General features: G+C 60.2%; 1 protein-coding gene across 1 annotated transcript in view; it reads right to left on the bottom strand.

Annotated features, from left to right (window-relative positions):
* The window catches only part of ARHGEF17 (Rho guanine nucleotide exchange factor 17), a 30,057-nt gene that overhangs the window by 3,729 nt on the left and 79 nt on the right, over window positions 1–26,249 (bottom strand). Inside the window, exons 2-15 of the mRNA XM_050334098.1 lie at window positions 23,276–26,188; window positions 6,387–6,464; window positions 4,077–4,259; window positions 3,581–3,697; window positions 3,190–3,282; window positions 2,645–2,821; window positions 2,392–2,442; window positions 1,803–1,912; window positions 1,606–1,691; window positions 1,399–1,517; window positions 942–1,155; window positions 764–837; window positions 481–674; window positions 161–390 (exon numbers count right to left, since the gene is read on the bottom strand). Of these exons, the coding sequence (XP_050190055.1) occupies window positions 161–390; window positions 481–674; window positions 764–837; window positions 942–1,155; window positions 1,399–1,517; window positions 1,606–1,691; window positions 1,803–1,912; window positions 2,392–2,442; window positions 2,645–2,821; window positions 3,190–3,282; window positions 3,581–3,697; window positions 4,077–4,259; window positions 6,387–6,464; window positions 23,276–26,188 (4,639 nt within the window). The remainder of the gene's footprint in view (window positions 1–160; window positions 391–480; window positions 675–763; window positions 838–941; window positions 1,156–1,398; window positions 1,518–1,605; window positions 1,692–1,802; window positions 1,913–2,391; window positions 2,443–2,644; window positions 2,822–3,189; window positions 3,283–3,580; window positions 3,698–4,076; window positions 4,260–6,386; window positions 6,465–23,275; window positions 26,189–26,249) is intronic.

Genomic DNA, 26,249 nt, shown 5'->3' with positions numbered 1-26,249 from the left:
TTTTACCCAAAGCCACCCATCCCAGGACCGCATCTCTTTTTCCCAGGATTTCCCTGGCTCAAAAGCCTCCACCTGCAGATTTCCCTGAGGAATGCAAGGCAGCGAGGCTTTGGGGCAGGAAAGCAGCTTTTGGGCTAAGCGGGGTCTGGAGAGGACTCACTGCCGAAGCTGGAGGAGATGGTGGAGTGGCTGGCCTGGCTCTGCAGCGTCCCGGAGGGGCTGGGCGAGGACTCGTCGTCCGTGTCGTCGCTGTCAAAGGGCACCAGCTCCCTGTTGCCGCCGTCCACCGGCTCCGAGAGCTCCAGCGACGAGCCCGAGATGGAGATGTGCAGGCAGGGCTGCGGCGCCGCGTCCTCGGAGGAGGGGCTGCCCAGCGGCTCCGAGCGCTCCCTGCGCGACCGGGGGAGGGGGGACAGGACAGGCAGCTCCAGCACCGCCCCCGGCCGCGCCCCCCGGCCCCGCGGGCGGTGTCCTGCCTACCTGAAGGGCCTCTGGAGGCCGGGCACGGAGGCGATGCAGAGGATCCTGGCGGAGCACACGGCGATGCAGGCCTCCACCGTGGGCTCCTTGCGGATGCTGAGCAGGCACACCTGCCCCACGTAGCCGTCGCTGTTGCAAACCCACACCTCGTGGGAGCTCTCCGGGCTGCCGTGGCTGGGGGAGGCGCAGGAAAACTGCGAGGGAGCGCAAGGTGAGACCTCCCTGAGGGAGCCACCTCGCCCCAGCCCCCCGAGGGACGGTGGGACCCGGGCTAACCGAGTACCTGCATCCCGCTCCGCGTCTTCATGATGGGGATGGCTTTGAGGAACTCCGGGTCCAGGCAGTTTTTGCTGGAAGCTGGGGAAGACCAAGTTGCGGGCTGAGGAGGAGGTGGAGGAGAGGGGGCTCCCCAGTGACACCAAGGCCACCGCCACGGCCTCCTCTCCTGTCCCCACTGTTACCCAGCTTTTTCTTGGCGTCCTCGAAGGCCTGCTCGAAGCTGAGCCGGGCGTCGGGGTTGGGGAACTCGAAGATGAAGGACTCGGTGCCGTCGGCCTTGGTGGTGCTGAGCTCCACCTTGTTGGGGGGGAAGGCCATGCTGAAGGACAGGGATTGCTTCTCCGACAGCTCCCGGTGGATGGCGGCCATCAGGTCCTTGATCACGTCATCCAGGCTCTGGGGACGGGGACAACGCTTCAGCTCCCAGGGATGGATGGGCTGCCACCACCCTGGCCATCCCCTGCCACCCTTCAGAGGCCGCCCCAACCCCATAGTGGCTTTGGGGCTGGTGGCATCTGGCTCCTTTGAGGACACCTATGGCCACCGGCCCTTCCGAAGGTTCTCCCCTCTGGCTGAGGACACCCTGGGTGGTCCCACTGGGAATGCGTCCAACCAGGGGGCAGCACCACGTGCCCATACCTGGTGGGGGAAGCTGAGGGTCTCTGACAGCTTGCTGACTTGCCCCAGCGTGCTGAGGTCTTCATCCAGGCGGCTGATGCTTTTCTGGATGCTCTCCCTGTTGGTGGCTTGCGAGGCACCTGTGTGGGGACACGCGCGTGGCATCAACCCCTCCTCCCCCCTCCCCATCATCCAGGGGTGGGGTGGGACACTCCAGCAGTGCCACACCTTTGACAATGTCCACGTCCTCCAGGGGCAGCTTCCAGAGCAGTTTGTACTTGCTGGCGGTGTCGATCACGCTGGCTGCCGTGTACCTGCGGGGTTGGGGGGGATGGCTGAGCTGCACCCACACCTCCAGCACCCTAAAGCCAGGCCAGCTGTGGGGGTGCGACTCCAGGGGCGCCCCCAAGCCCGGTGGTACTCACAGGCTCATGGAGCTGCGGCGGAGGGAGCCCGACTTGCGCTTCAACGTGGTGCACACCAGCAGGTCCGTGAAGAGGAAGAAGGAGCGGTCCTTCTTCCCGCCCACCGCCTTCTGTGGAGTGGTGGGAGACACCAAGGGGTCAGTGTCCACACCCCCCCTCTGCTGCCAGTGCTGGGAGAGGTCCCTGCCTCAGCTTCCCCACACTGGGACACGGGGAGGCTGCAGGGTGGGACTGGTCCCACACCACCATCACACGGGGACCAGCTGTGTCCTTGGGATGGGGAAAGGGGACCAGATGCAACAGGATCCAGGGCCATAGGAACACCAGGCATGGTCTCCACCTCCAGCCTCCCTATTAACCAGGGCTGCTGTGGGCTCTCCCTGCCTCCTGCCTGCTCCGAAATCCATCTTATCTTCCCCCGTACTTAGGGAATTTATAGTGTCACCACTGATCTGTCCTTCATCCATCCATCCATCCACATCCACACAGGCACTCCATGACCCCCACTCCCAGCATCCCACCACCCCATCCAGTGTGTGGTCCCACGGCCCTCGTGGCCAGGGAGGACCCCCCCCCACCCCTCTCTTACCACTTCCACGACCATCTCCTGGCGCAGGAACCTGCGAAGTGGAGCCTGGAGCTGTGGGGACAAAGGAGGCTCGTGGGTGGGGAGCCTTGGGGGCTTCACCCCTGCACCCCCACTCCCCAAACTCCAGGAGCCCTCCAAGGCCGTGACAGGGAAGGCAGGACACAGAGGACAAAAATAGCCCTGAAGGAGCAGAAACGGTGGCATTTTGGGGAGAGGGGAAGCCTGACCCCATCTAAACCGCCCCCCCACATACGTCCTCCATCCCTTCGATGTGGGACTCGATCTCCTGCACGATCCGGGCGTTCCTCTCCACCTCCTCCGCGCTCTTCATGCCCTTGTTGATCCTCTCGGCCACCTGCTTGATGTTGCGCTGGGCGTCGATGAGGAAGGGGTGGTCGGGGTGGTCCTCCGGCGTGTGCTTCAGCAGGTCCTGCACGGGGACACGGACGGGGTGTCACCCTGGGCAAGGGTCACCGACACCCCCGAGCCCCCCCTGCACTGCTCTGGCTGCTGTGGGTGCAAAGTGGCCCCGAGGAACGAAGCTTTGGGCTTTGGCCACCACCACCAGCCTCGTGCCTGACACCGCTAAAGAGGCCACCGGCTCCATCACCGCCTTGCACGGACACCCAAAATTCATCCCTGGAAGTGTCCCAGGCCAGGCTGGATGGGGCTTGGAGCAACCTGGGCTAGTGGAAGGTGTCCCTGCCCATGGAATGAGAGGGGCTTTGAGGTCCCTTCAACCCATGGCATTCCATGGAAGCACATCCCCAGTGCAGTGACCCCCCTGCCTGCACCCACCTTGACCAGCAGCTCGTACCGCGGGATCCTCTGCACCGGCTTGATCATCAGGTCGGACAGGGCCTGTTTCTCCTTGTTCTCCCTCATGCTTTGCTGCAAAACACCCAGGAGGGACACGGGTGGGTGGGACACAGCCGGGACTCAACATCCCACCAGCCCAGGACCTGCAGCAACACCCGCTTTGCCTCCCGGAGGCTCCTCTTTACACCATCTGGAGTGATTCTGGCTCACCCCAACCCATCCTCTTCGCAACAAAACCAAGGGGGTGAGGGGAAAAATCCCAGTCTGACCACAGGTTACCAGTTTACTCCCATTAACCCCCATCCTGCCCCACCAGCAGCCTGGCTCTGGATGTTGGTCAGCACCTACGGAGAGAGGAACCAGGACCCACCTCCAGGAACTTCATGAACGCCGGCCGGGCTTCCTTGGCGATCCTGACGGCATCCTTGGCGTTGAGGAAGTTATCGATGTAGGCAGAGTAGATGTTCACCAGCACGTCCTTGGAGAACTGGGAAGGGAAAAAGAGGGGATAGATACCGCATGGATGTGCCGGGAGGAAGCTGCCCCAAGGGTTAATCCTGGCTCTGGGCTGGCGCAGGGAGGGCTCTCCCGCTGTCCGCCCACCCCGATTTTTCAGCCCTGACGTTTCTGCTCCTGAGGCAGAGAACACGGAGCTGCAGATCCAGCCAGGAGCTGCAGATCCAGCCAGGAGCTGCAGATCCAGCCGGGAGCTGCAGCTCCCCAGCGTTACGCTAAGCAGACAGTGGGCCTGGAGATCGTCTCCTGTGCTCCACGCCAGGCCCGTCCCTCAACCACTCCCCAGCCTCCTGCTCCCAACGCTCCCCGTGGCGCTGCGCCCAGCAGGGATCCACCCCACCAGGACCCACCGACTGCACCAGGAGGTCGCCCACTTTCTGCTTCTCGTGCCAGTTCTGCACGCAGTCGTGGATCTGCTCCAGGAACTGCTCGTGGTGCTCCAGCAGCTCGGGGATCTGGTCGAAGATCTCATCCACCAGCGAGGGGTCGCACAGCAGGGAGTTCTCCGGCTGCTTCAGCGGCTTCATGTAACCCTGAGGGGGAGCAAAGGCATCAGGGGGGCCCCGCTGGTTTCTCCTCCCACCCCACCCACTGTGGATTTTTCAGGCCCTGTAAATATGGGGATGGATGGCAACCTTCCCCCAGAGAACGCTGGGCTGTGGGACCCATCAGAAGGGTCAGACAGCTCCTGGTGCCAGCAGGGTTTGCACCCCAGCCTCCCTGGATCCCATCCCACCCCATGGATCCCCGTGGCAGCGTGGGGAGGGGGACAGGGCTGCACAGGGAAGCCCCACAGTGCAGCAGCTGCTGTGCCATGGCCTCGAGAGGCTCCAAATCTTTGCTCCATCTGCTGCAGAGCCTGACCCAGCTGGGGAGTCATGGCAGAACTGGGATCCAAATGCCAGTGTGTTCCTGGTGGGATTTAGGGTGTCTGGGACCAGGAGGCACTGGAGCCAGCAGGGTGGATCCACAGGATCATGCCCTGGACTACCACACAATGGCTAATGAGCCAGCAAGAAGATGAGGTCCTCAGCAAAGCTGGGTGGGTAGCTCTGCTTCGAAACCCTTTTCCTCCCTCCGTGGGGCAGAGCCTCTGGAATGGGAGAGGTGGATTTGCAAGGAATGCAGCAGGATGTGGAAGGTCTCCTCCAGCCTTGCCACCTCCTCAGCCTGACCAGTGCTGGTGTCCTTCAGGATGCTGGGAGGACCATGGAGCTGAGCAGTGAGGACAGGACCTTTCCCAAGCAGCCTCAGCATGTCCATCCAAGCTGGTGAAGGAGGAGTCATCCCCCAAGGATCAGATTCCTTAGGCTAATGCTGGATATCTCATGGAGACCCAAGTCAGAAGGGCCAAATCCTTCCTGAGGCTCCTAATCCCCCTCAGCTGCCCTACTGTGGCCAACACCTCCAGCAGAATTTGGGATGGGCTGTGCCATGCATTCCATGCTTCCCAGACTGGGAAGAAGGGCACGGAGACAGCCCCCACCTCAGCACACAGGGACAGCAAGCAGGGCATGTCCGTGCACCACCTGGCGTGGTTGGAAGATGATGCTCCATCCAGGAGCTCCCATCCAGGCCCTCGTCCCTGGTTGCCACCATGCCATGTGCCACCAAGGATCCAAGCTGAGGCAGGGAGCTGGGGACGTCTGGAGCCCTGTGAGCCCTCCCAGAAAGCCAGGGCCCCCTGGCTGCACTGTCAGGACGTGTCCCCTGGGCAGGAGCTCAGGCATTGACACCCCAGGGCTCTGGGGACTGGAGAGTCCCAGCACAGCTGTCCCCTCCAACCAGCCCCCTGTCCCACCTCAGAGGGTGGCACAGAGCGTGGGACACACTCTGTCCATGCCAAGGCCAGCAGGGACACCACCCAACCCCAAACCCTGCACGGCTCCCCCCCAGAATAAACCCCTGAGCCAGAGGCCTCTCATCCATCCAAGCAGCAGCCTCAGGGGGTCCTTCCCTCCTGCAGCACATCTGGGTCCACCATTGCAAGGGGTTTATGGGAAAAACGTTGGGATGATGTGCCCCATTCCCCCCGTGGACAGACGTCCTGCAGGCACTGCCTTGTCTGGAGCAGAGCAGAGCTCTGACTTTTTGGTGTTCCCACCCTCAGGGATGTGGTTGGACAGCCCACACCTCTGCCAGGTCACTTGTCTCCAGGGCGTTGACCACCATTAACCTGCTGAAACACCTTCATTAACATCTCAAACGCGGGGTGGACCCTCGGGCCAGGCTGCTCCGGGGTTGGGGTTTGGAACCAGCTCAGCCTGTGGGAAACCCTTGGCCCGTGTCCGCAGGTGACGACACGGAGCGGGAAGGGGGACACGTGGGAATGGGGGTCTAAGGGGTACCCCCCCCACGGGAGGGCCACCAGCAACGGGAGGTGGGGGGCAACACGAGGGAGAGCTTTTGGGGGGCGAGCGCAGGAAGAGACCTGGGGACATGAGACCTGCCAGGTGACAACGTGGGCTCGATCTGGGGGGACGGAGGGAACTCCCACGCCCCGTTCTCGGCACAGCTCCCACTTTCGGCCCTGCCGTCCCCACTTCCCAAGCCACCCCCTGTGCCACAGCGGTGCTGGCGGAGCACCCGCAGCCAGGGGTCCGACTTGGGGGTCCCCTGAGTGCCACCAAGCCGTGGTTCGGGGTGCCCCACCCTGTTACCTGCATCAAGGTGCGCAGGGACTCCACGTAGGACTGCTCCGTGTCCAGCAGCGTCATGATGACGTGTTTCCTCATGTCCTGCCCGGGGGGAAAGACAGACAGACGGGTTTTGGGGTGACACAGGCGAGGGCAGGGATGTGCCGGGTGTAGGTGCCGGCTGAACTCCGGAGGAGCCCGGCTGGATCCAGCTCCGCTCCGCTCCCTCTCCAGCCCGATGGAGGAATCCGGGAGGATTAGGAAGTACATGACACGGAGCGCACAGACGCCTGGTTTCCTCCAGGCCGCGTCAGGAGCCCGCCCTGGAGCTCACAGCCCTACATGGGTCGGTCCCGGAGCCCTCCGTCTCTCCAGGGCTCCGCTCGGAGCCGACCTGCAGGAATTCGCCTCCCGCCCGGCACCCCGGGCACCCTGGATGGGGCCGGGCCGGGCCCCACAGCACGGGGGTTCAGGGGTGGGGAGGGGGGCTGTGTGGGATGGTCCTCCAGCCTTGGGAAGCAGATGGGTCGGTTGTGGGACCCCCGTGCAGCTCAGCCCGGGGGTGCAATGCTCCGGGAGACACCCCAAAAGCTTTGGGTGAGAGAAGCCCCAAAGGCTCTGAGTGCAGAGACACCCCAAAAGGTTTGGGTACGGGATGCACCACAAGCTCTAAGTGCAAGTGATACCCCAAAAGTTTTGGATGCAGAGATGCTCCAGAGGTGAAGAGATACCCCCCAAAATTTTGTGTTTGGATACACCCCGGAGATTCTGAGTGCAGAGGCACCCCAAAAGTTTTGGCTGCAGAGAAGGTCCAAGAAATCTGGGTGCTGAGACACCCCAAAAGTTTGGTGTGTAGAGGTGCTCCAAGAGACACTGAGTGCAGAGATATCCCAAAAGATTTGGGTGCAGAGATGTTCCAAGTGCCCTGGGTGCACAGATACCCCACGAATTTTGCATGTGTAGAATCTCCAGGGAGCCTGGATGTGAGAGACCCCAAATCTTTTGGGTGCAGGGACCCTTGAGCTGTGAAGCTGCTCTGCAGTCACGGGAGGAAGATTTATCCCAACCATCCTCACCGTGGATGGAGGCCCCAGCTCCTTGGCACTCCCCAGGGAGTGCTGAGGAGGGATCCAGGTCCTGCTGGTGGCTCAAGGACAGAGCTGGGCCTGTTTCCCCACCAAGCTGACAATGGTCCTTCCAGCCAATCGCAGAGGGAACTGCTGGTCCAAATATTACGGTGACGGGTCCAAGCCCCCCCCCAGGGAATGTGTCCCCCCAAACCATGGGACTCCAGCTGAGACCTGCCCTCTTTGGCACAGCCTGAAGGTCCATCAGCACTGTCACTGCTGGGTTAATTTGCTGTAGTAATGGGCTGAAGGGCCCCACCAGAGAGTGGGGTTTAGGGGGACACAGCACCTGACCCCCCACTCTGCCTCAGTTTCCCCAACAACACCCCCTGTAATTCCCAGCCTCTGGCTTTTTCCAGAGCTATCCCAGCTCAGGATCGAGGCAGAGTCAGATCCCTGAGCTGAACAGGCTCAGCACCACACGTGGGGATTTGCAGCAGAGGGAAGGAGCAGGATGAGGCCCAACTGTTGGCATGGGGATTTGTTACAGCACCAGCATTATCCCGGCAGGAGGGGGAAAATTCCCGCTGGGATGAGACAGGAGCTGGAGGGGTAATGCACCATCCCAGCAGGGTAGAGCTGGCAGGATTTGCCCCAGTGCATCCCTTCCCCCAGCAAAGCCTGTCCCCCCGTGGGGCCGCTGATGCTTCACCCTCCATCTGCTCTCCCCCGGGGACGCCCCCGCCGTGTCCCACGCTCCGCACCCTCGGGATCAGCCCCCGCTGGGCATTTCCCACCACCATCAGCACCTGGGGGGGCAGTGGCAGCGGTGCCTCCATCTCACACACCCCCCCCACCCTCACTCCGGCTGGCATCACCCCCCTCGCTCGCCGGGAATGGGGACGGAGGGGATGGGGACGCAGGGGGTGCGGATGGAAGGGATGAGGATGGAGGCAGCGTTGCCACGGCGATGGCAGCGCAGACCCCACAGGTGCCGCGTTCCGCCGGGCGCACACGTGGCCAAACATGACGCACCCGCACCCAATCCCCCCCATCCCACCCTCATCCCACTCTTCCCTGCCCACCCCCCGTACCCTCTCCCATCACCTCGGTGCCCCCGCGGGGGGCGCATCCCTTGTCCGGCGGCTCCTCGGCCGCGCCGCCGATGCCGGCGGAGGCGAAGGCGGCGTCCACGCCGTCGCCGATGTCTCGCATGTCCTCCAGCGCGATGGTGAACTGCGCCAGAGTCCTCACCATCTGCAGCATGCGGGTCCCGGGGGTCGCTCCGGCCCACGCGGCCCAGGCAATCCACAGAAATGATCCCTGTATCCTCCCTGTGCCTTTCCCCACCCCCCCCTCCCTCGCCAGGTGTCCGCTCGGAGCGATGCGGCGCGGAGGGAAAAGGGGAAGAGAGAGGGGAGCTATTTATATCGGTGGGAATATATAAAGATATGGATGTGGAAAAGCCCTCCTGCAGAGGGAAGGGGGTGTGTGCGCCTGCGTCCGTGGCGGCTCCGGGTTCCCGGCCCCGGGAATTACCGAGGCACGGGCAGGAGGGAGCGATCGGGAGAGGGAGGCAGAGCCGTGCCCACACAGACACGCGCGGATGCGGGCAGGGCCGGATCCTGCCGGGGACGCTCCTGGAAAAGCTGTGCCCAAGGAGGATGCTGGGGTGGAGGGGGGAGATGATGCTTCCTTGGGAAGGGGGGGGATGCAGGGATGATGCTGGGATGGGGGGGCTCAGCATCCTTGAGGGTCTCCATTCCCATCACAATCTCCCTCCCTGGCCTTTTCAGCAGCCCAGAGCTGGGATGCAGCATCCTTAGGATCTCCATCCCCATCAACATCCCCCTCCCTGGCCTTGCTGCACCCCAAAACCAGGATATGGGGCTCAGCATCCTTGGGTCTTCATCCCCACCAATATCCCGCTCCCTGACCTTGGGATGGGGTGCTCAGCATCCTTGGGATCTCCAGCCCATCAAAACCCCCCTCTCTGGCCTTGCAGAACCCCAAACCTGGGGTGGGGGTCTCAGAGAAGGGCTTTCCCCCCAGTTTTTCCCTCTGGCATTGAAAATGCAACCCCACTTGGCCTCCTGAAGAAGGATGGGAACCCTCCCACCTTATTTTCTTTTTTTAATTAGGATTAGGGTGCAAATCCATCAGTTTGCTTTTCCCCACCCAGGAGGGGCCTGAGCATTCCCAGGGATTTGAAAACACCTTAAAATGCTTTAAAAAGGCCCTGGGATGTTGTGTCCTGTCCCCATTGTGTCCTGCCCCCCAGCCCTGCAAACAAGGAGGCACTGACACAGGGAAGTCCCAAACCCTTCATTTTTAAAACAAAAAAGGCAAAAGGGAGAGCAGGAATGGACATCCTGCTGGGATGGGGCGCTCAGCATCCTTGGGGTCTTCCTCCCTGTCCATATCCCCCTTCCCTGACCTTGCAGACAGGGAAACTGAGGCACATTCCCATCTTTCCATCCCACCATCACCTCAGCACCCACAGTGATGCCTCCTGCCCAGATGTGCTTGTAACACCCCCCTCCTGCTTCGTTAATTAAATGTAATTAGCTGCTCACCCCGTTTCCACAGCAACCATTCCATTCCAGCCGGGAGATTTCCTCCTGGTAATGAGGATCATGAGCATCCCACCCCAGGGAAAGGAGCTGAGAACGGACAACTCAGTGCATGCCAGGGCAGCTCCAGCAGCCCTTAATGCTTCCCTGGCACTGGGATCAGGGAGGAGCACCTGGAGTGGGAATGATGGGAGCCAGGACAGCTAATTCCAGCTGGGTAATGAGGCTGCTTTGCAAGGCAGCAGCTCCTGCAACTGCAACGCCCTGGTCATCCCAGACCCGTGGCTGTGGGAATCCTGGCTCCATCTGGCTTGTTTGGGTTACAATCCTGAGCTTTTCTGGGATCCAGTTTCTCGGATCCATGTGCATCGCAATCCCAGACCCAGTGGGTTGCAATCCCAGGCTGTTCTGAGTTCCAGTCCCAGACCTATTTGGGCTGCAATCCCAAACCCATCTCAGCTGCAATTCCTGGTATATCTACGTTGCAACCCAGGAATGCAATCCTGGGCTCTTCTGGGATGCAACCCCAGATCCATTCCTGTTGCAATCCCTGTTCTGTTTGGGTTCCATTCCCAGAACTAACTGGACCCACGTGGGTCGAACCTTTGGACCTGTTGGTGCTGAAATCCCCACCTGGGTTGCAATCCCAGCCCCGTTCCTGTTGCACTCCCGGACCCACCAGGGACGCAAATTTGGGTCCATCCACATTGCAGTCCTGGGCTCATTTTCATTGTAATCCCTGATCCGTATGGGTTGTAATCCCAACACCATTCCTCCTGCAATCCCAGTCCTATTCCTGGACCCGCCAGGGATGCAGACCTGGATCCAACTGCATTGCAATCCCTGATGCATCTGGGTTGCAACCCCAAACCTATTCCTGCTGCAGTCCCAACTCATTTCCTGTTGCAATCCCAATCCTCTTCCTGCTTCAATCCCAACCCTATTCCTGTTGCAATCCCAACTCCATTCCTCTAGCAATCTCAACCCCATTGCCTGCTCCAGTCTCAACGCCATCCCTGCCGCAATCCCAACCCCGTTCACGTTCCAATCCCTGCCCCTCTGGATCCGCCCCCCGGTCCCCTCCGTGCCGGTGACGCCGCGATGTCGCGCCGCTGCCACAGTGTCCCTGCTGCTCCGCCTCCTCCCGCGGGATCCCTGATCCCTGGGGCGAGCAGGGGGATGGCTCCATCCCGGCAGGCTCCTTCCCGCTCCCCAGACACCACCCTCGGATCAATCCCTCCATCCACAGCAGCATTCCCAGCGGATTCTCTCGCTGTCTACTCGCGCGGCTGAGCTTTCTGCCGATGGATTTGGAACCCTCTCCCAATCCCACCCTTTGGATGCTACAGGGCAGAAGAGAAGGATGTGTGGAGAGGGGTTAATCCCTGGGAATCCTGAATCCCGCCGTGCCCCGGGGGGCCCGATGGAGACCATCCCTCCGTCCCCCTGGAAAAGGCCGGAGCGCTGCCGGCCATTCCCGAGCCCATTCCCGAGGCCGGACCCCCCTGCCAGCGGCCCGCAGCCCACAGGAAATTCCTGGGAGTGTTTGGCCACTCCAGCAGCGCTGCCTATTTTTAGGGCTGTCTAAAATATGAGCCGGTTATTTTTAGCCCCGCGGCTCTTTGTAAACACCTTTAGATTTCCTTTCCTTTTTTTTTTTTCTCCCCCCAACCTGAGTGTTTCCCCCCAAAACCCCAAACCCTCCTGGGAAAAGCCTGCCAATTCCTTGGAATGGAGCCAAGGGACTCATCCTTCGCTCCAAAGGCTTGAGACAGCAGGGTAAGGATACTCCTGAAAGCACAAAGATGGAGAGGATCCAGCCCTGGGCATTTGGGGGGCACCCCAAAACTGGGATGGGGGGCTTGCAGAAGGGTTTTTCCCTCAGCATTTTCCCTCTGGCATTGGAAATACAATCCCACTTGGCCTCCTGAAGGAGAATGGGAACTCTCCCACTTTATTTTCTTTTTATCAGGCTCAGGGTGTAAATCCACCAGTTTGCTTTCCCCACCCTGGAACAGCGATCCAGGAGGAGCTGGAGCATCCCCAGGAATTTTCAAACATCTTAAAATATTTTGAAAAAGGACCTGACATATTGTGTCCTGGGGCAAAAATACCTGGATTTAGGAAAGATCTGGAGTGTTTCAGACCAGTTTGGGAGTGGGATTTGCAACTCAGGGCCTTCCCAGCTCAACTTTCCCGCAGCTGCTGAAGGAGGAGCTAATCCTGCCTCCAGCAAAATTATTCCCACCCCTCCAAAACGTGCCAAAATTTTGAGAGTAAATAAATACAAGTTGTTTTTCCCTCATTACAGCCTGTTCCTGCTGCCAGGTCCTGATTCTCTGCAGTGCCGGGGGGAGATTCCCTGGGATCACGTAGTGGTGGATGTGCTGGGAGCAGCCTGAACCTTGGCACCTCCTTGAAATCCCCATTCCCAGCTTGAAAGAAACTGGGATTTCTGCAGATTCTGGGATTTCTGCAGATTCTGGGATTTCTGCAGATTTTTCTTTCCCTGTGTGCTTGTTCCCAGGGTGGATCCCACTAGAGGGAGCTGGGACATAGTGGGAAACACTGGTCCCTGGGGACATTCCCCAGCACACAGTGAATGTCCAACTTTAACATTTTTAGCACACCTTTGGCTCTATTTCTACCAAACCCCTGGAAAAAAAAGGCTTGGAAACAAAACAGGACCTGCTTCCCTCTGTCCCAACCTCCACAACAAATGGCATCATCCCAGCGCGTAAAACTTGCTGGTGAAGCTGGAAAAATCCCTGGCCGGCACCACCATCCAAAACAGGACCATGCTGTTACATCTGATCCCGTATTTCCTCAATCCCTCAGTTTCTGGCAGGGAATCACTTGGGAAAAATCCCATTCTGTCCTCCTGGGGTGTTTCTAAGCAGGAGGTTGGATTGGGTATCGTAGGGCTTTCGAGGCAAACCCGAGCAGCCTTTTTCTTGGGATAAATTATCCCGTATGTCCCACACCATTCAGAATTCCACATGGATGGAGGGATGGCAGCCACCAGGGAAAAGACCTGGTTTTGCTGGGGGACATTTTTAGGACATGTCAGCCCATTCCTGGGTACCATCCGCCTCCATCCCTGGGCACCAGTTACCTTCATTCCTGGGCACCAATCACCTCCATCCCTGGGCATAAATCACCTCCATCCCTGGGTACCAGACACTTTCAGCCTTAAATACCAGTCATCCCATCCCTGGGTACCAATCACCTGCATTCCTGGGCATAAATCACCTCCATCCCTGGGTACCAATCATCTCCATCCCTGGGTATCAATCCCTGTCATCCCTGGGCACCAACCACCATTCAGGTGATCCCTGAGCACAAGTCACCTCCTTCCCAGGATATGCCACCTCCTCCCTGGCCACCAACTACCTCCCTCCCTGCTTCTAAATCTCCTCATCCTTCAAATACCACTCATCCCATCCCTGGGGACCGGCACGCCGCACCACCGGGACCACCAGGCCCTGTGTCCAGGGGAAACCATTCCCATGGGAACGCAAGGACCATCCAAACGTCACATCCAGGGCTGCCTCCCCTCCCTTCCCAACCTCTGGCTGCTCTCCCACGGGTAAGAGAAGCCCAAGCTCTCCGAAGAGTAGCTTCTTGAAAGGAAATAAGGGCATAAATCAGCAGCTCTGCTCCAGCCCCGCTCCGGTTACTAATAATATTCCCGTGTTTATCCGCAGTCCTGGGGCTGGACATGTTTGCTTTTCCCTCGCTCGTGGTTTTTCCCAGGCTCCCAGCTCACAGAGGAGCATTGATTTGCTCAGGGATGCTCCCATGGAGAAACCCAGCAGCACAGCCACCTCTGGGATGGGGAGGAGGAGGAGGAAGAGGAGGAACAGGAGGAAGAGGAGGAGGAGGGAGGGAAAAGCAGCTTCAGCCCAAAACGACTGCACGAGAATCCCGTTGTTTTCCCTTCTCTGACTTCCCGGCCGCGGTGATTCATCCCGGGAGGACGAGGCCCGGCTGCAACTCTGCTTGTTAAGTGTGAGAAAAAAGTAGGAATACAAAAACTAAAGGAGTTGGGGGGCAAGTTTTTCCAGGGCAGGGTGGAAGGATGCCGGGCATCCCAGGGGCCGCCCAGGGATCGGTGCTGGAGGGACGGGGAGAGGGGGCTCCTTTCCCAAAGCACCACAAATTCATCCTCTAACCGTGCCCTGGGGCTTTTCCCACAGGATTTGCACTTGAAATCGGGGTTTTCCCCACCGGTGCTGGGGTGAGACCTTGCCAAAATACAATAGGATCAGGGTCGTGCTGGCGCATCTCCAACCATCCTCCCTGCACTGCTGGCATCATCCCACAGATCACCCCTCCCCTGCTCCCCCCAAATCAACCAGCCCAGAGTGCCATCCATGCTCTGGCACGCTGGCAGAGCCCCTGGACACCCAGTGTCCCCCTGGTCCAGGACACAGCAGGGGCTTTGCCAGCCCCCCGTTCCCATCCAGCCTTTGCCGAGTCCCGGAGCAACTTTCGCCAAATATGGAAGGTTTTTTTTGCCTCCGGATTTCGGCAGCAGGGCCACGGCCAAGAGCGCAGCTTTCCAGATGCTGAGGTCAGCCCAGCCCTCCTTCCCTCCCCCTGCTCCTTCTCCAAGGCCTCCCAGTGGGATTGGCCTCGCATCCGTCGGGAGAGGAGTGATGCCAACCCCCCCCCCTCCCACCCGGCTCACTGGCACCTCTGGATCCCCCACAAGCCACACCCCACATCACCCCAAAAGCAACAGCAATGGGAGTTTGGGGGGAGAAGGAAACCAGGGAGAAAGGTGTCCAATGCTGGCACACCTTGGCATTTCCACAGGACATGCCCTGGGTGCCTGGTGGAATGGGGCGGGGATCCTGGTGAGGGTGTGCAGGCAGATTTGGGATACCCAGGATGGTGCCAGCCTGGCATGAGAGGGATGATGGGCACCAGGAGCCCACAGGGACCAGCAGGCACCAGGCAACCAGGTGTCCAAGTGGACCCAGAATTCCAAGCACACCAGGAGCCAAAGGGCACTCAGGAGGGATGCTCAGGAGCTGATGGTTGCCCAGGAGCTCCCTCAAAATCCGTGGGCACCCGGGAGCTGATGGGCACCAGGATCTGGCAACATCAAAGACCTTCTGGGCACCCGAGAGTCAATGGACATCCAGGATTCCAGGGACACCCAGAAGCCAAGAGGCATGCCATGGGGATCCAGGAGCTGATGGATGGGTGGATCCAACAGAGACTCTGGCCATCCATGGATCAACAGGCACAAAGGAGCTGATGGACACCCAGGAGCCAACAGCCACTCACACCCAGAGTCCATGGGCACCCAAGAACTGATGGATTCCCAGCATCCAAGAGGTGCCCAGGAGTCCACGGACACCCAGAAGCCCATGGACACCCAGAGTGGATGGGGATGCAGGAGCTGATGGATCCCCAAGACCCAACAGGCATCGGGAGCCCATGGACACTCACAAATCCACGAGTAACCACGAGATGTCAGGCCCCCACGGGCTGATTAACCCCCAGGAGCCAACAAGGACCAGAAATCCATGAGCATCCACTAATCCACAAGCACCCAGGAGCTGGTGGGCACCCAGGAGGTAGGAGCCCCAAACACCCCGTTCTGTGCCCACTTCTCCTGTCCCTCCTGCCTGGATCCCTGTCCTCTCAGCAGCAGCAACCACCAGCCTTCACCCCCAGCACCACCTGTGCCCCAAAGACACCCACCAGTGCCACAGCACCCCCTCGGTGGGTTGGTCCCCTCACCCAGCATGGCTGTAGCCAGGGCAGGAGGGACCTGGGGATGGGGGGAGAAGCCCAGCCCTTGCCAGGAACGCCCACATCCCACGTCACACCACGTGGTGACACCTCCCCTGCCCTGTCATTGTCACAGTGACACCCTGGGGTGAGGAAAGGAGGGGGGGTTCGGCGTCTACTGACCTGAGCCAGGTTTGGATGATCGAGGGATGAGCTCCCTCTCCGCTCCCTGAGGCTCTGAGCCATCTACATCCCATCTCACCGGGCGTTGGGGCAACCCAAAAAGAGACCAAAGGACCAGAGCCGATCCCCTACCGCTCCCGACGGTGTTTCTGCCGAGGGGTCAGGATGAAACTCTTCCAAAAAAAAAAAAAAAAAAAAATGCAGGGAGAAAGATGCCAAATCAGGGCAGGCCGACGAGTCTGCTGCTACTCCAGCTAAAAAAAGCAGGAAACCATATCCCAGGCTGGGAGATGCCAATCTTCCCATGCAAACAACTCCCTTCTTGTTTTTTTTGGAGAGTATCGGAGGGCTGGGGAACAGGCAGTTACAAAGAGCAGCTCCAGGGCACCACCAAGGGAACCTTCTCCAGCCCCAGGAATCACGCAGGGATGCTGCTGTCCTCACACCACCATGGTGGCTTCTCCAGGAGGGGGCCTGGTGGTGGCTGTTCCCCCCTTTTTCGGGATGGTGGCTTTTCCACGGGTTTCCTGGCTGTGGTTGTCCCAACTTTGGGATGGTGACTCTTCCAGGGGGGACTTGGTGGTGGCTGTACCCTCATCAGGATGGTGACTTCTCCAAAAGGAGGCCTGGTGGTGGACACCACCACGGATGTCCTTTGCCCGGCGCATCCACGTCCCGGTGGGGCTCACTGGTGTCCTGGGTGTCACTGGTGGGGTGGAAGGTGGTGGTGGCTCCCGAAAAGGGACGTGCCCAAGGTCTCTGAGCCAACACGGGGCATGGGGGGGCAGGGGGGTGACACAAACCCAACTTCCATCGACCCCCCGAAAACGAAAGGGATCCAACCCAAATACTCCACACGAGGCACATGGGAGCACACATCTCAGGGATGACCCCCCCTCTGCAACCAGCTCTGGTGCTCACCAGCCACTGACCTGGTGGGCAGGACCTGGGCAGAGTGGGAGCAGCCCCTGCCCCCCGGAAGCCGAGCGGCTCCGGCGGGGCTTTGCGCAGACAGCGAGTTACTGGAATAGTTCTACCCAGATGCTGATTTTCCTCCTCCCTGCCATTGGCCAGGCCACAGTTCCCAAAGACCCAAAAGCAAACACACTATTTTTAGAGAGGAGAGTTCATTTACTGGAGCCATTCCCTTTGAAAATTCCTCGCTCATCCTCTCCATGGAAACCAAGGGAGCCCGGGAGAAACAGCCCCACGGGGACCAACCTTCAGAGCTTTAAAAAGAGCCACGTTGAGGGAGAGGGGGTGGAAGGGGCTGATTTTTCTCCTCTGGACACATCCTGGCCTGGAGGAGCCATGGTGGGAGTGGCAATGGACTTGTTTTGGTGGGTTCTGTCTGTGCAGGCCGGGCTTGATGCCTTCAGGAAGAGACATCCTGGCAGATGGATCACGGCCACTCCAAAAATCAGGTGTGGCTTGTGGGGGTTGCTGTCTTGGATGGGTGGTGGGAATGGGTGGGAAGGGATGGCTGGAAGGGAGCATGGACGTGGATGGAGATGGATAGAGATGGGAGGAGGTGGGTGGATGGAGATGGATGGATGGATAGATGGATGGGAGGGAGGGAGGGATGGAGGGGTGGAAGGGAGGGATTCTCTCCCCCTGCTTTCCAGGGAATGCTTTGAGTGAGGAGGAAACTCTAGCAGCCAAACCCCAGAGCTGCCTGTCTGCTCCTTCCCTTCGTGTGATGGCACCACCTTCTCCATCCTGGATTTAGGAGTCCCTGCTGCAGCTCTGGAGCTCTGGGAACTCTGGGAACTGCCCCATCAGGACCTGCCTGGTCAGCACAGGGGATGGAGCTCAGCAACAAGGTCACAGCACCTCCCACCACATCCGTGGCCAATCTCCCACTTCAGGAATATGCCAGGAAAGGTTCTGAATCAGGGAATCACAGAACTGGAAGGGACCTTAAGCTCATCCTGTTCCATCCCCTGCCATGGGCAGGGACACCTTCCACTAGACCAGGTCTCTCCAAGGCCCATCCAGCCTGGCCTTGGACACTTCCAGGGATCCCACAATCCTGGCAATGATGGAGCAACCCTGCAGCAACATCTGGGAAGCTCCAAGCCCCCATCCCAGCAGAGCTTGGCAGGAGGATCCTGACAGAGCACGTCTCAGAGATGCTGACCTGCTGCTTCCCTGGCAAGAGCAGATGGCAGAGCAAGGCCAGCTCCTCCCAGCAGGAGCTTTGGAGGCATGTGATTTTCCATGGAAAAGCCCAGGCATCTGTGTATGGATGCAGGCAGGGTGCAGGGAGGCAGCCCAGGAATGCAGACATGGGGATGGTCCAGCCCTGCCTCATCCCTGGACATCCCTGAGGGTGGGATTTGTTGGGCCCTCTGCCCCTTTGCAACTCTGAGCACCTGGATTTATCCAGCACCAGGGATCTCCTTGTGCATCTCTGTGCACACATTCCAGCACCAGGGACCTCTCTGTGCATCCCTGAGTAGATTCCAGAACCAGGGATCTCCCTGCACACACATCCCAGCCTCAGAGATTTCTCTGTGCTTTCCTGTGTCCATCCCAGCACCAGGGATCTCCCTGTGCATCCCTGAGTACATTCCAGCACCAGGGATCTCCCTGTGCTTTCCTGTGTCCATCCCAGCACCAGGGATCTCCCTGCACACACATTCCAGCACCAAAGACTTCCCTGTGCTTTCCTGTGTCCACTCCAGCACCAGGGATCTCCCTGTGCATCCCTGTGTCCATCCCAGCACCAGGGACCTCTCTGCACACACATCCCAGCATCAAGGATCTCTCCCTGGCAGTGGGGAAAGGTAAGGGGCAAAAACGGGCAGAGTCAAGTGGATTTTAGCACCAGGGAAGACTAAAAAGTGGGCAGAGTTCAGGAGATTTTGGAACCAGGGGAGAGTAAAAATTGGGCAGAGTTCAGGAGATTTTGGCGTGGGAGGAGGAAAGGGACAAAAACGGGCACAGTTAAGAGGATTTGGGGCTGTTTCACCCCCCTGGCCACGTTTCCTGGTCCTGTGCCAGCTGTGCCAGGGTCAGTCCATGCCACTGACAGGCAGCACCACCTGAGGGATTCCCTGATGTGGGAATCCTCCCAATTCCAGCCAAATTCTCGGTGCTCCATCCCACATCCCACCTCCCTCCCCCAGGGCTGCCCGTGTGCCTCAGTTTCCCCCCACTCCAGCATTTCACCGACCACGGCGGCTCCAGGGGCGCAAATCCCAGACAAACTGGGAGAGGATTTATCAGGATTTACCAGGAAAGCCGGGATTTACCATCCCCATCCTCCCCCATCACCAGCTTTAATTCTAGATTTCCAGGAACACCGAAAAACAAGACAACTCCCCGCCACGACCCAAAACCTGCTTTCTGTGGAGATTTAGGGCAAGGATAAACAGGTCCAACTTATCCTGGGATAAACTGAGGGACAAATAGGTCCAAAGATGTCAAGGAATTTTGCCAAGGAATTATATGGATGCAGGGATCCATCCCTCGAGTTGTCCCCGCAGTGAGGATGGGGGGAGCTCGGAGGGAGGATGCTGGAAAGGGGGTGGTTTACACAAGCATCCCTGGGAATGTGACCCCGAGGTTTCCCTCTGGGAATGCCCCTCCATCCCGGCTGGGGTTTTTCTGGGGTGTGGTCACCCTGTCCAGGGAGCAGCAGGTGGAGGAGGCGGCGGATGGGGCGCCGGGGCCACGTTCCCACGACTCCCCCTGCTCCCGAGAGGTGCTATATTTAAATCAATATTTTCCTGTTTAATCCAAGCGCTGCTAAGTCAACAAACAGAGCCATGATGGAGAACATCCCTCATTTTCCATCCCCAGACGGGTTCGGCCGTGGGGGGGAAAAGGAAGATCCATGGGATTGCCAGGCTGGCCTCCCACTCATCCCTTCGCCCAGCAGCAAATGCATCCCAAATCCACCCTAAACGCATCCTTGCTCAGTGCTGGGGTGTGCAAGCATGTGCTGCCCATTCCGGCGGTTTTATGGGAAGCTGGAGGCAGGAAAAAGTCTCTATCTTGGGTTTTGGGGTTTTTTTCCTTGTTTTCTTAAAAGCACTGTTTCCTCCCGCAGCTGGAGTGGGATGTGCCTCCAACGGCCCCTCGGGAATTAAAAGCCTCGTGTTCATCATCAGGAACAGGGTGAAGGAGCTCCCGTGCACCCAGGATGGCTTGGATGGCTCCAGCTCCATGGAAAAGCTGGAAAGCACCCAGGACAAACAGTCCAGCCCCCGAGGGAGAACAGCACGTTACCTCTCCGGGTGGGACGTGCCGGGAGGCCGAAATGCCCTCACCTCTGCCAAAACCACCACCAAACCAGGGGGGCTGGGAAAATATCCTGAGGGGGATCATACTGCAGGGGTGCTGCATCCCAGGAGAATATCCTGAGGGAATGATGCTGCAGGGATGCTGGATCCCAGGGGAACATTGTAAGAGAATGATGCTGCAGAGATACCTGACCCCAGGAGAGCATCTTGGGGGTGTGAGATCTTGGGAGAGAGTATTCCAAGGGAGCATCACCACACACACGTGCCAGACCCCGTTATTAATCCCTTCCCAGCACAGGGATGGACACCAGGATTGAAGGATCAGCACCACGATGTGGGATGGATGGTCCCACACCCCCCAAATTCCTGAGCGGCGCTGAACCATTTTCCCTCCCACACTCCCCAAAACGGCTCTTTCCATCGAGTTAGGGAGGAGAAAAACCGAAAGAGTCAAAAATAGAGCTTATTTCTTCCCCTTTGGTCAGGGAGAACATAAATCCCTGTTCCCAGCCAGCCATCCCAGTGCCAAGTTGTATCCGGTCCTCGGTGCTCTCACTAATAATTCCGGCAATTCGTCCCCCCCTCTGCCCCTCCCAGCCCGAGCTGGTGCCTTCTGAAATAAAACATCCCAGCTCCAGTATCTAATAAATCAAAAAGGGAAATAAAAAACTCCTGGTTTCAGCGGGGTTATGGCTGGAGCACAAAGAAATCCCAAGGCAGGAGGGAGATTTGGAGATAGAGCCGTGGCCTTGCCCTTAAAAGGGAAAATTCGCACCCTCTTCCCCGAGGCCGGAGGGTTCAAGCAAGGTGAGGAGCGGGCTCTGGTCCCACAGGGTGGCACATGGACAGGAGGTGATGCTCAGCCAAACTGGGCTCCCAGTTGGTCAAAATCCACCTGGAATGACCCCAGAGTTGGGATGAAGCCGGGGCTGGGGGTGTGGGGTCAGCAGAGCATCCCTGATGCGGGGCCATGGCGGGGTTGGTGCCGTCCCCGGGAGCCGCCTGAGTAGGAAATATCTCTTCATAAATCATTCAAACAGGCCATACATTGTATAAACCTAACACATTAACAATTTAGGAATGCCACTGGGTGGCTCTGCCACGCCTTGGGGACCTGCCAATGTCCCCAAGGTGGCATCAGCCCCAGCCCCAGGAGGCCCCTCGTTACCCTGATTAATTATAACTCTCGATGCTTCAACAGCACTTCCCACCCCAAGACTGGAGAGGACAAACTGGCACATCAGGCCAAAGAGCTGCAAAACTCACCCCAAATTCACCCAAAACATCCCCAAGGAAGTTTTAAGCAGGACCCCACCAATGGTTGTTGTCTGGCAGTGGGGAGAACAGCCAGAGAAGGAGCTGGATAGGGAGCAGAGATCACTGGAGAACGCCATGGGTGGAATAATGCTGCAGGGATAATGGATCCCAAGAGAAAATCCTGGGGGAATTATGCTGTGGGGATGCCAGGCCCCAGAGGAGGATGATGCCTGGATCCCACAGGAATATTTTGGGGGAATAATGCTGTAGGGATGATGGACCCCAGGAGAATATCTTGGAGGAAGATGCTGCAGGGATGCTGGATCCCAAGAGAATATCCTGGGGGAATGATGCTGTGGGGATGCCAGGCCCCAGAGGAACCTCGTGGGGGGGGGATGATGCTGTGGGAATGCTGGATCCCACAAGAATATCCTGGGGGATGATGCTGTGGGGACACTAGATCCCATGAGATCATCCTGGAGGAATAATGCTGCAGGGATGATGGATCCCACACGAATATCCTGGGGGGATGACGCTGCAGGGATGCTGGACCCCAGAATATCCGGGGGGGAATGATGCTGCAGGGATGCTGGATCCCAGAAGAGTATCTTGGGGGAATAATGCAGCAGGAATGATGGATCCCACAAGAATATTTTGGAGGGAGGGTGCTGCAGGAATGTTGGACCCAAGGAGGACATCTTGGACTAAGGATGCTGCGGGGATGCCAGACCCCAGCAGAGCATCCTGGGGGAAGATGCTGCAGGGCTCCAGATTTTGGGAACATCCAAAGGAAAACCCCCTTTGCTCCACATGGCTCTGCCCTGGCCAGCAAGGGTTACACAGCCCTGGGCACCTCAGGCTTGGCTGCTGGAAGGGAACAGTCCAGCCCATCCCCTCCAACCGGCACCGGAGCAGGGGGCGAGAGCCCTGCCAGCACCGTTCCTGCCAGCTCCCGGCAAATCCCCCACGGGAACGGGTATTTCTGGGCTTCTCCTGGCGCTATTCAAAGCCCCGTGGGTGCTGGCACTGCTGTGCTCAGGAGGAGGTGATGCTTCCAAGTCCTTCCCGGCACAAACACTCCCGCGGAGTGATGGGAACCCAAGCCCGCGTTCAAACCACGGCCAAAGGGCCGGCAGTGCCAAAATCCCACCCCAGGAAAGAGCCCAAAACACGTGGCAGCACTCTGGAGCGAGCAAAGCACCTTTACACCCCCCCAAACTACATCAGTTCTTCCCCAGACTGGATCAAACTTTACCCATCCGTCAAATATTCTGTGCATGCACAGGGATATTTTTCCCCCTTTTTCCCCACCCACCAGCACAGCAAGCCCAGGATCCCAAGGGAAGGACAGAGATTTTTGAGGGGGTAAATGCAGGTTTGCTCAGGAAGGGGTATAACACAGGGAACCCCAAGAAGAAGGACCATTTCAGCCTTTGCAGCCAAGGAAAAGGCCATTTCAGGAATGGTCAAGAGCAGCACAACCTTATATATCAAGACCTTAGAGATCATAAGATGTTATATGTAAGCATAACATAAAATAGGTATATTTATAAAACCCCTTCCACCAAAATACGGTGCTATTTAACCTGGAAACTGCTTCTGCCTATCCAAAAATTGGGGATTTATCAAGGAGGTTTGCCCCAGCAAACAAGAGTTTGTCCCCTGGGGAATGCTGGGAAGGGCTGGGAAGGCTCTTGGCCATCCAGCAGCTCATCCACACATGGGAATCTGTCCACCCCTAAGGGACACGTGACGGCTCCCCGAAGCCACCAGTGCTCTGGAGGGGTCACGAATCCCGGGAGACAAAGGTGTTTGTAGGAAGGAGGGGCACTTACCACCTGTGGCTTGGTCCTGGGGCCGTGTTCCTCGGGCAGCCGCGGGCAGCGGGGCAGCCGGGGCGCTGGGGCGGCCGGAGGAGAGCGGGGCCCATCCCCAGGGCCGGGGGACGTGTCACCTGAGTTGAGGGCCAGCATGTACCGCTTGGTGACATCCTCCAGCGAGGGAGGCTGGAGCGTCGGGAAGGCTTTCCCGGGGGAGCGGCCGGCGGCTGGCGCGGGGAGGTGGCCGTGGTGGCCGGAGGGGACGGCGAGCGGCTCGGGGACAGCGATGGGGACGAAGGTGGCGGGCTCGCTGGTGTGCCGCACGTGCTTGGCGGCCGGGCGGCCCTTGGCGAGGGCGGCGGGCGCGGGGGGCGGCTGGTTCTCCTGGTGGGCCGCGCGGTTGGAGCGCTTCTTGGAGCTGCGCCGGGCCACGCGAGGGGACAGCACGTCGGCCAGCTTGGGGTCGAAGGCGTAGCCGCGGCTGGCGCCCGGTGAGAGGATGGGCTCGCTGCTGGAGGCGGGGATGCTGGGCTCCAGCTCGCTGATGGCCTCGCCGGGCCCCTCGAAGGCGCCGGCCAGCAGCTCCCCGCGGCGGCTGGGGTCGCTCAGGGACTTCTTCTTGATGGTCTTGCCGTTGCCCTTCTCGTCGATGAGCTTGGCCATGGCCCCGGGCTGGCTCACGATGGTCTGGATGAGGCTGCTGTAGTCGCGTGGGCCATCGCTGCTGAGGGACAGGTCGCTGCCCGCGCTGCCCGCGCTGCCGGCGGGCTGGGGGACGCCCGCCTTGGCGCTCAGTGAGCCCAGCAGGTTGCTGTCGACGGAGAAATTCTTCGCCTCCTCCGCCACCGAGCGCCGCCGGTGGGGCATGGGGTCGCTCAGGGAGCGGTAGGGCTCGGTGCCGCCCTCGCTGCCACCCTCCGCCCCGCTGGCACCCACCGATGGGAACTTCCGTCGGCGCCGCAGGCTGCCAGGGGTGCTCGGCGTCTCGGCTTTGCCAGCTGGAAGGTCTTCAGCCGCTGCCAGAGGGTGAGAGGGTAGCGGCATTTCGGAGTCACCGGCCGCTGGCCCAGCGTTGGGCAGCATCCAGGCCTCCACAGCTTGGTGCAGGTCCTGGAAGGGCATTGCCATGGGCTCCGGCTCCGTGACGATGCCCTCGTCCGTCACGCTGGACTCGTGACCCGACAGCTCCTCCACGGATTTACTGCGGGCGAGGTTCTCCTCCGACTGCACTTCCTTCAAACAGCCTGTGCTCTCCACCTGCCCCCGAAGGGTCGTGTCGGTCGTGTCCGTCGGTGCCACCCCCTCAGCACCCTCCACACCTCCGCTGTCCTTCTGCTCGGCAGCAAAACCGTAATCCTGCTGGGAACCCATCCTGCTGATCTTCTCGAAGACCTGCCTCGCCTCCTGGATGTACTGGTCCTGGATGACCACGGGGAGAGCCTCCTCGTTCTGCTGCTGCCCCCCATCCGGAGCCACCCTGTCCTGGCTGTCGGTGGTGGCCAGGAGGAGCTCGGAGGAGCTCGGCTTCATGGCACTCTGGAGGAAAAGCCGCCGCGTCCCGGATTTTTCGGAGCAGGTGAAGGACTTGGCGCGACGCAAAGTGGCCGTGAGGTCCTTGAGCGTTGGCCGCTCGCCCGGTGCCCAGCGGCTGGGGGGGTGAGCGGCCCCGCAGCTGCCAGGGGAGGGGGTGGCAGTGCCAGAGCATCCATCGGAGCCCGAGTCCAGGCTGATCCTCACCCCTTTCTTCTTCACCTTCAGCTCCGAGAGGTCCGATTTGAGGAAGCTGAGGAGCGTCAGGGTCTCGGTGGCAATGTCAGGGTTGGACAAGGACTTGCGGTGCTTGGCCCGCTCCCCCTCCGGCCCTGGCTGCTGCAGGCTCTCGCTCCCACGGTCCGGTTTGGCCTTGGCCATGCCCTGGGGCAGCTTGGGGCGGGCGCGGACCCCCGGCTGTGCCCAGGCCAGGCCATCGCTGGTCCCGAAACTGGGCGACCGATAGATCCCGTACCCCGCCTGGAGAGTCCGCCCTTGGCTGGGCCAACACATCCCAAACTGCTCCTCTTCCTTCAGCGTCTCCGTGCTGGAATACCGACTGCTGCTCCGCGACCCGCCGGGGCTGGCGAAGGGCAGGATGTTCACCTTGGAGACGCGGGCCACCACGGGCACGGGGTGCCGGGGAACCACCCTGGCGCAGCCTTCGGCCTCGGCATCGCCGCCATCCGCCGGGCTCTCCCAAGCACCGCTCTCCTCCTTCTTCTTCCGAGCGGCGCGGGGCCGGTGGGCAGCGCTCTGCCCCTCGCCCTCGCTGCCCGACGAGGCGCGGGGAGAACGGGCCGCCGCGGCTTCGTCCTCCCCGTTGGCGCGGGGTGATGGGGAGGAGGAGGGTGGTTGCGGTCGAGCCGAGTTATGCCAGGAATGCGGGCCGGGCTCCGGCGGAGCTCCGCGGGGAGAGCGGAGCGCCGGGTGCGGGACGCGGCTGCGGGGCGGGGGCGGCGGGGGAGCCCCGCGGGCGCTCGGGCCGCCGCTCCCCGTCCCGCTCCCGCTGCCGCTCCCGGTGGCCCCGGCCGGCTGCCGGCAGCTCTCCCCGAAGAGTTTGCGCATCGCCGGGACGCTGGGCCAGCGCGGCGGCTCCGCGCTCAGCGCCGGGCCCGGCGGCGGCGGCGGCGGCGGGGGCGGCGGGGCGGCCGGGCACGGCGGCGGAGCCCCGGCATGAGCCGGGCCCGCGGGCTCGGGCTCGGCGAAGCGAAGCGAAAGCTGCCGTACCGACGGGGCCAGGCTGCCAAAAGCCCGGCCCGGCTGTTGCTCCGCGCTCGGCGCTGAAACTTTCCTACCCGGGAAGAAGAAGGAGGAGGAGGAGGAGGAGGAGGAGGAGGAGGAGGAAGGCGGGGAGGAGGCGGGCAGGAGGCACCGAGCCGCCGCTACCCCCGGCCGCTGCCCCCTCCGCCATTGTCGGTGCCCCCCGCCGCCGCCGCCGCCTCCGCCCGCCCCCGGC

This window comes from Myiozetetes cayanensis, unplaced genomic scaffold (assembly GCF_022539395.1).
Source record: "Myiozetetes cayanensis isolate MyiCay16 unplaced genomic scaffold, myiCay2020 scf5-8, whole genome shotgun sequence".
NCBI classification, from domain to species: Eukaryota; Metazoa; Chordata; class Aves; order Passeriformes; family Tyrannidae; genus Myiozetetes; species Myiozetetes cayanensis.
This window is presented reverse-complemented; position numbering and strand designations above follow the sequence as displayed.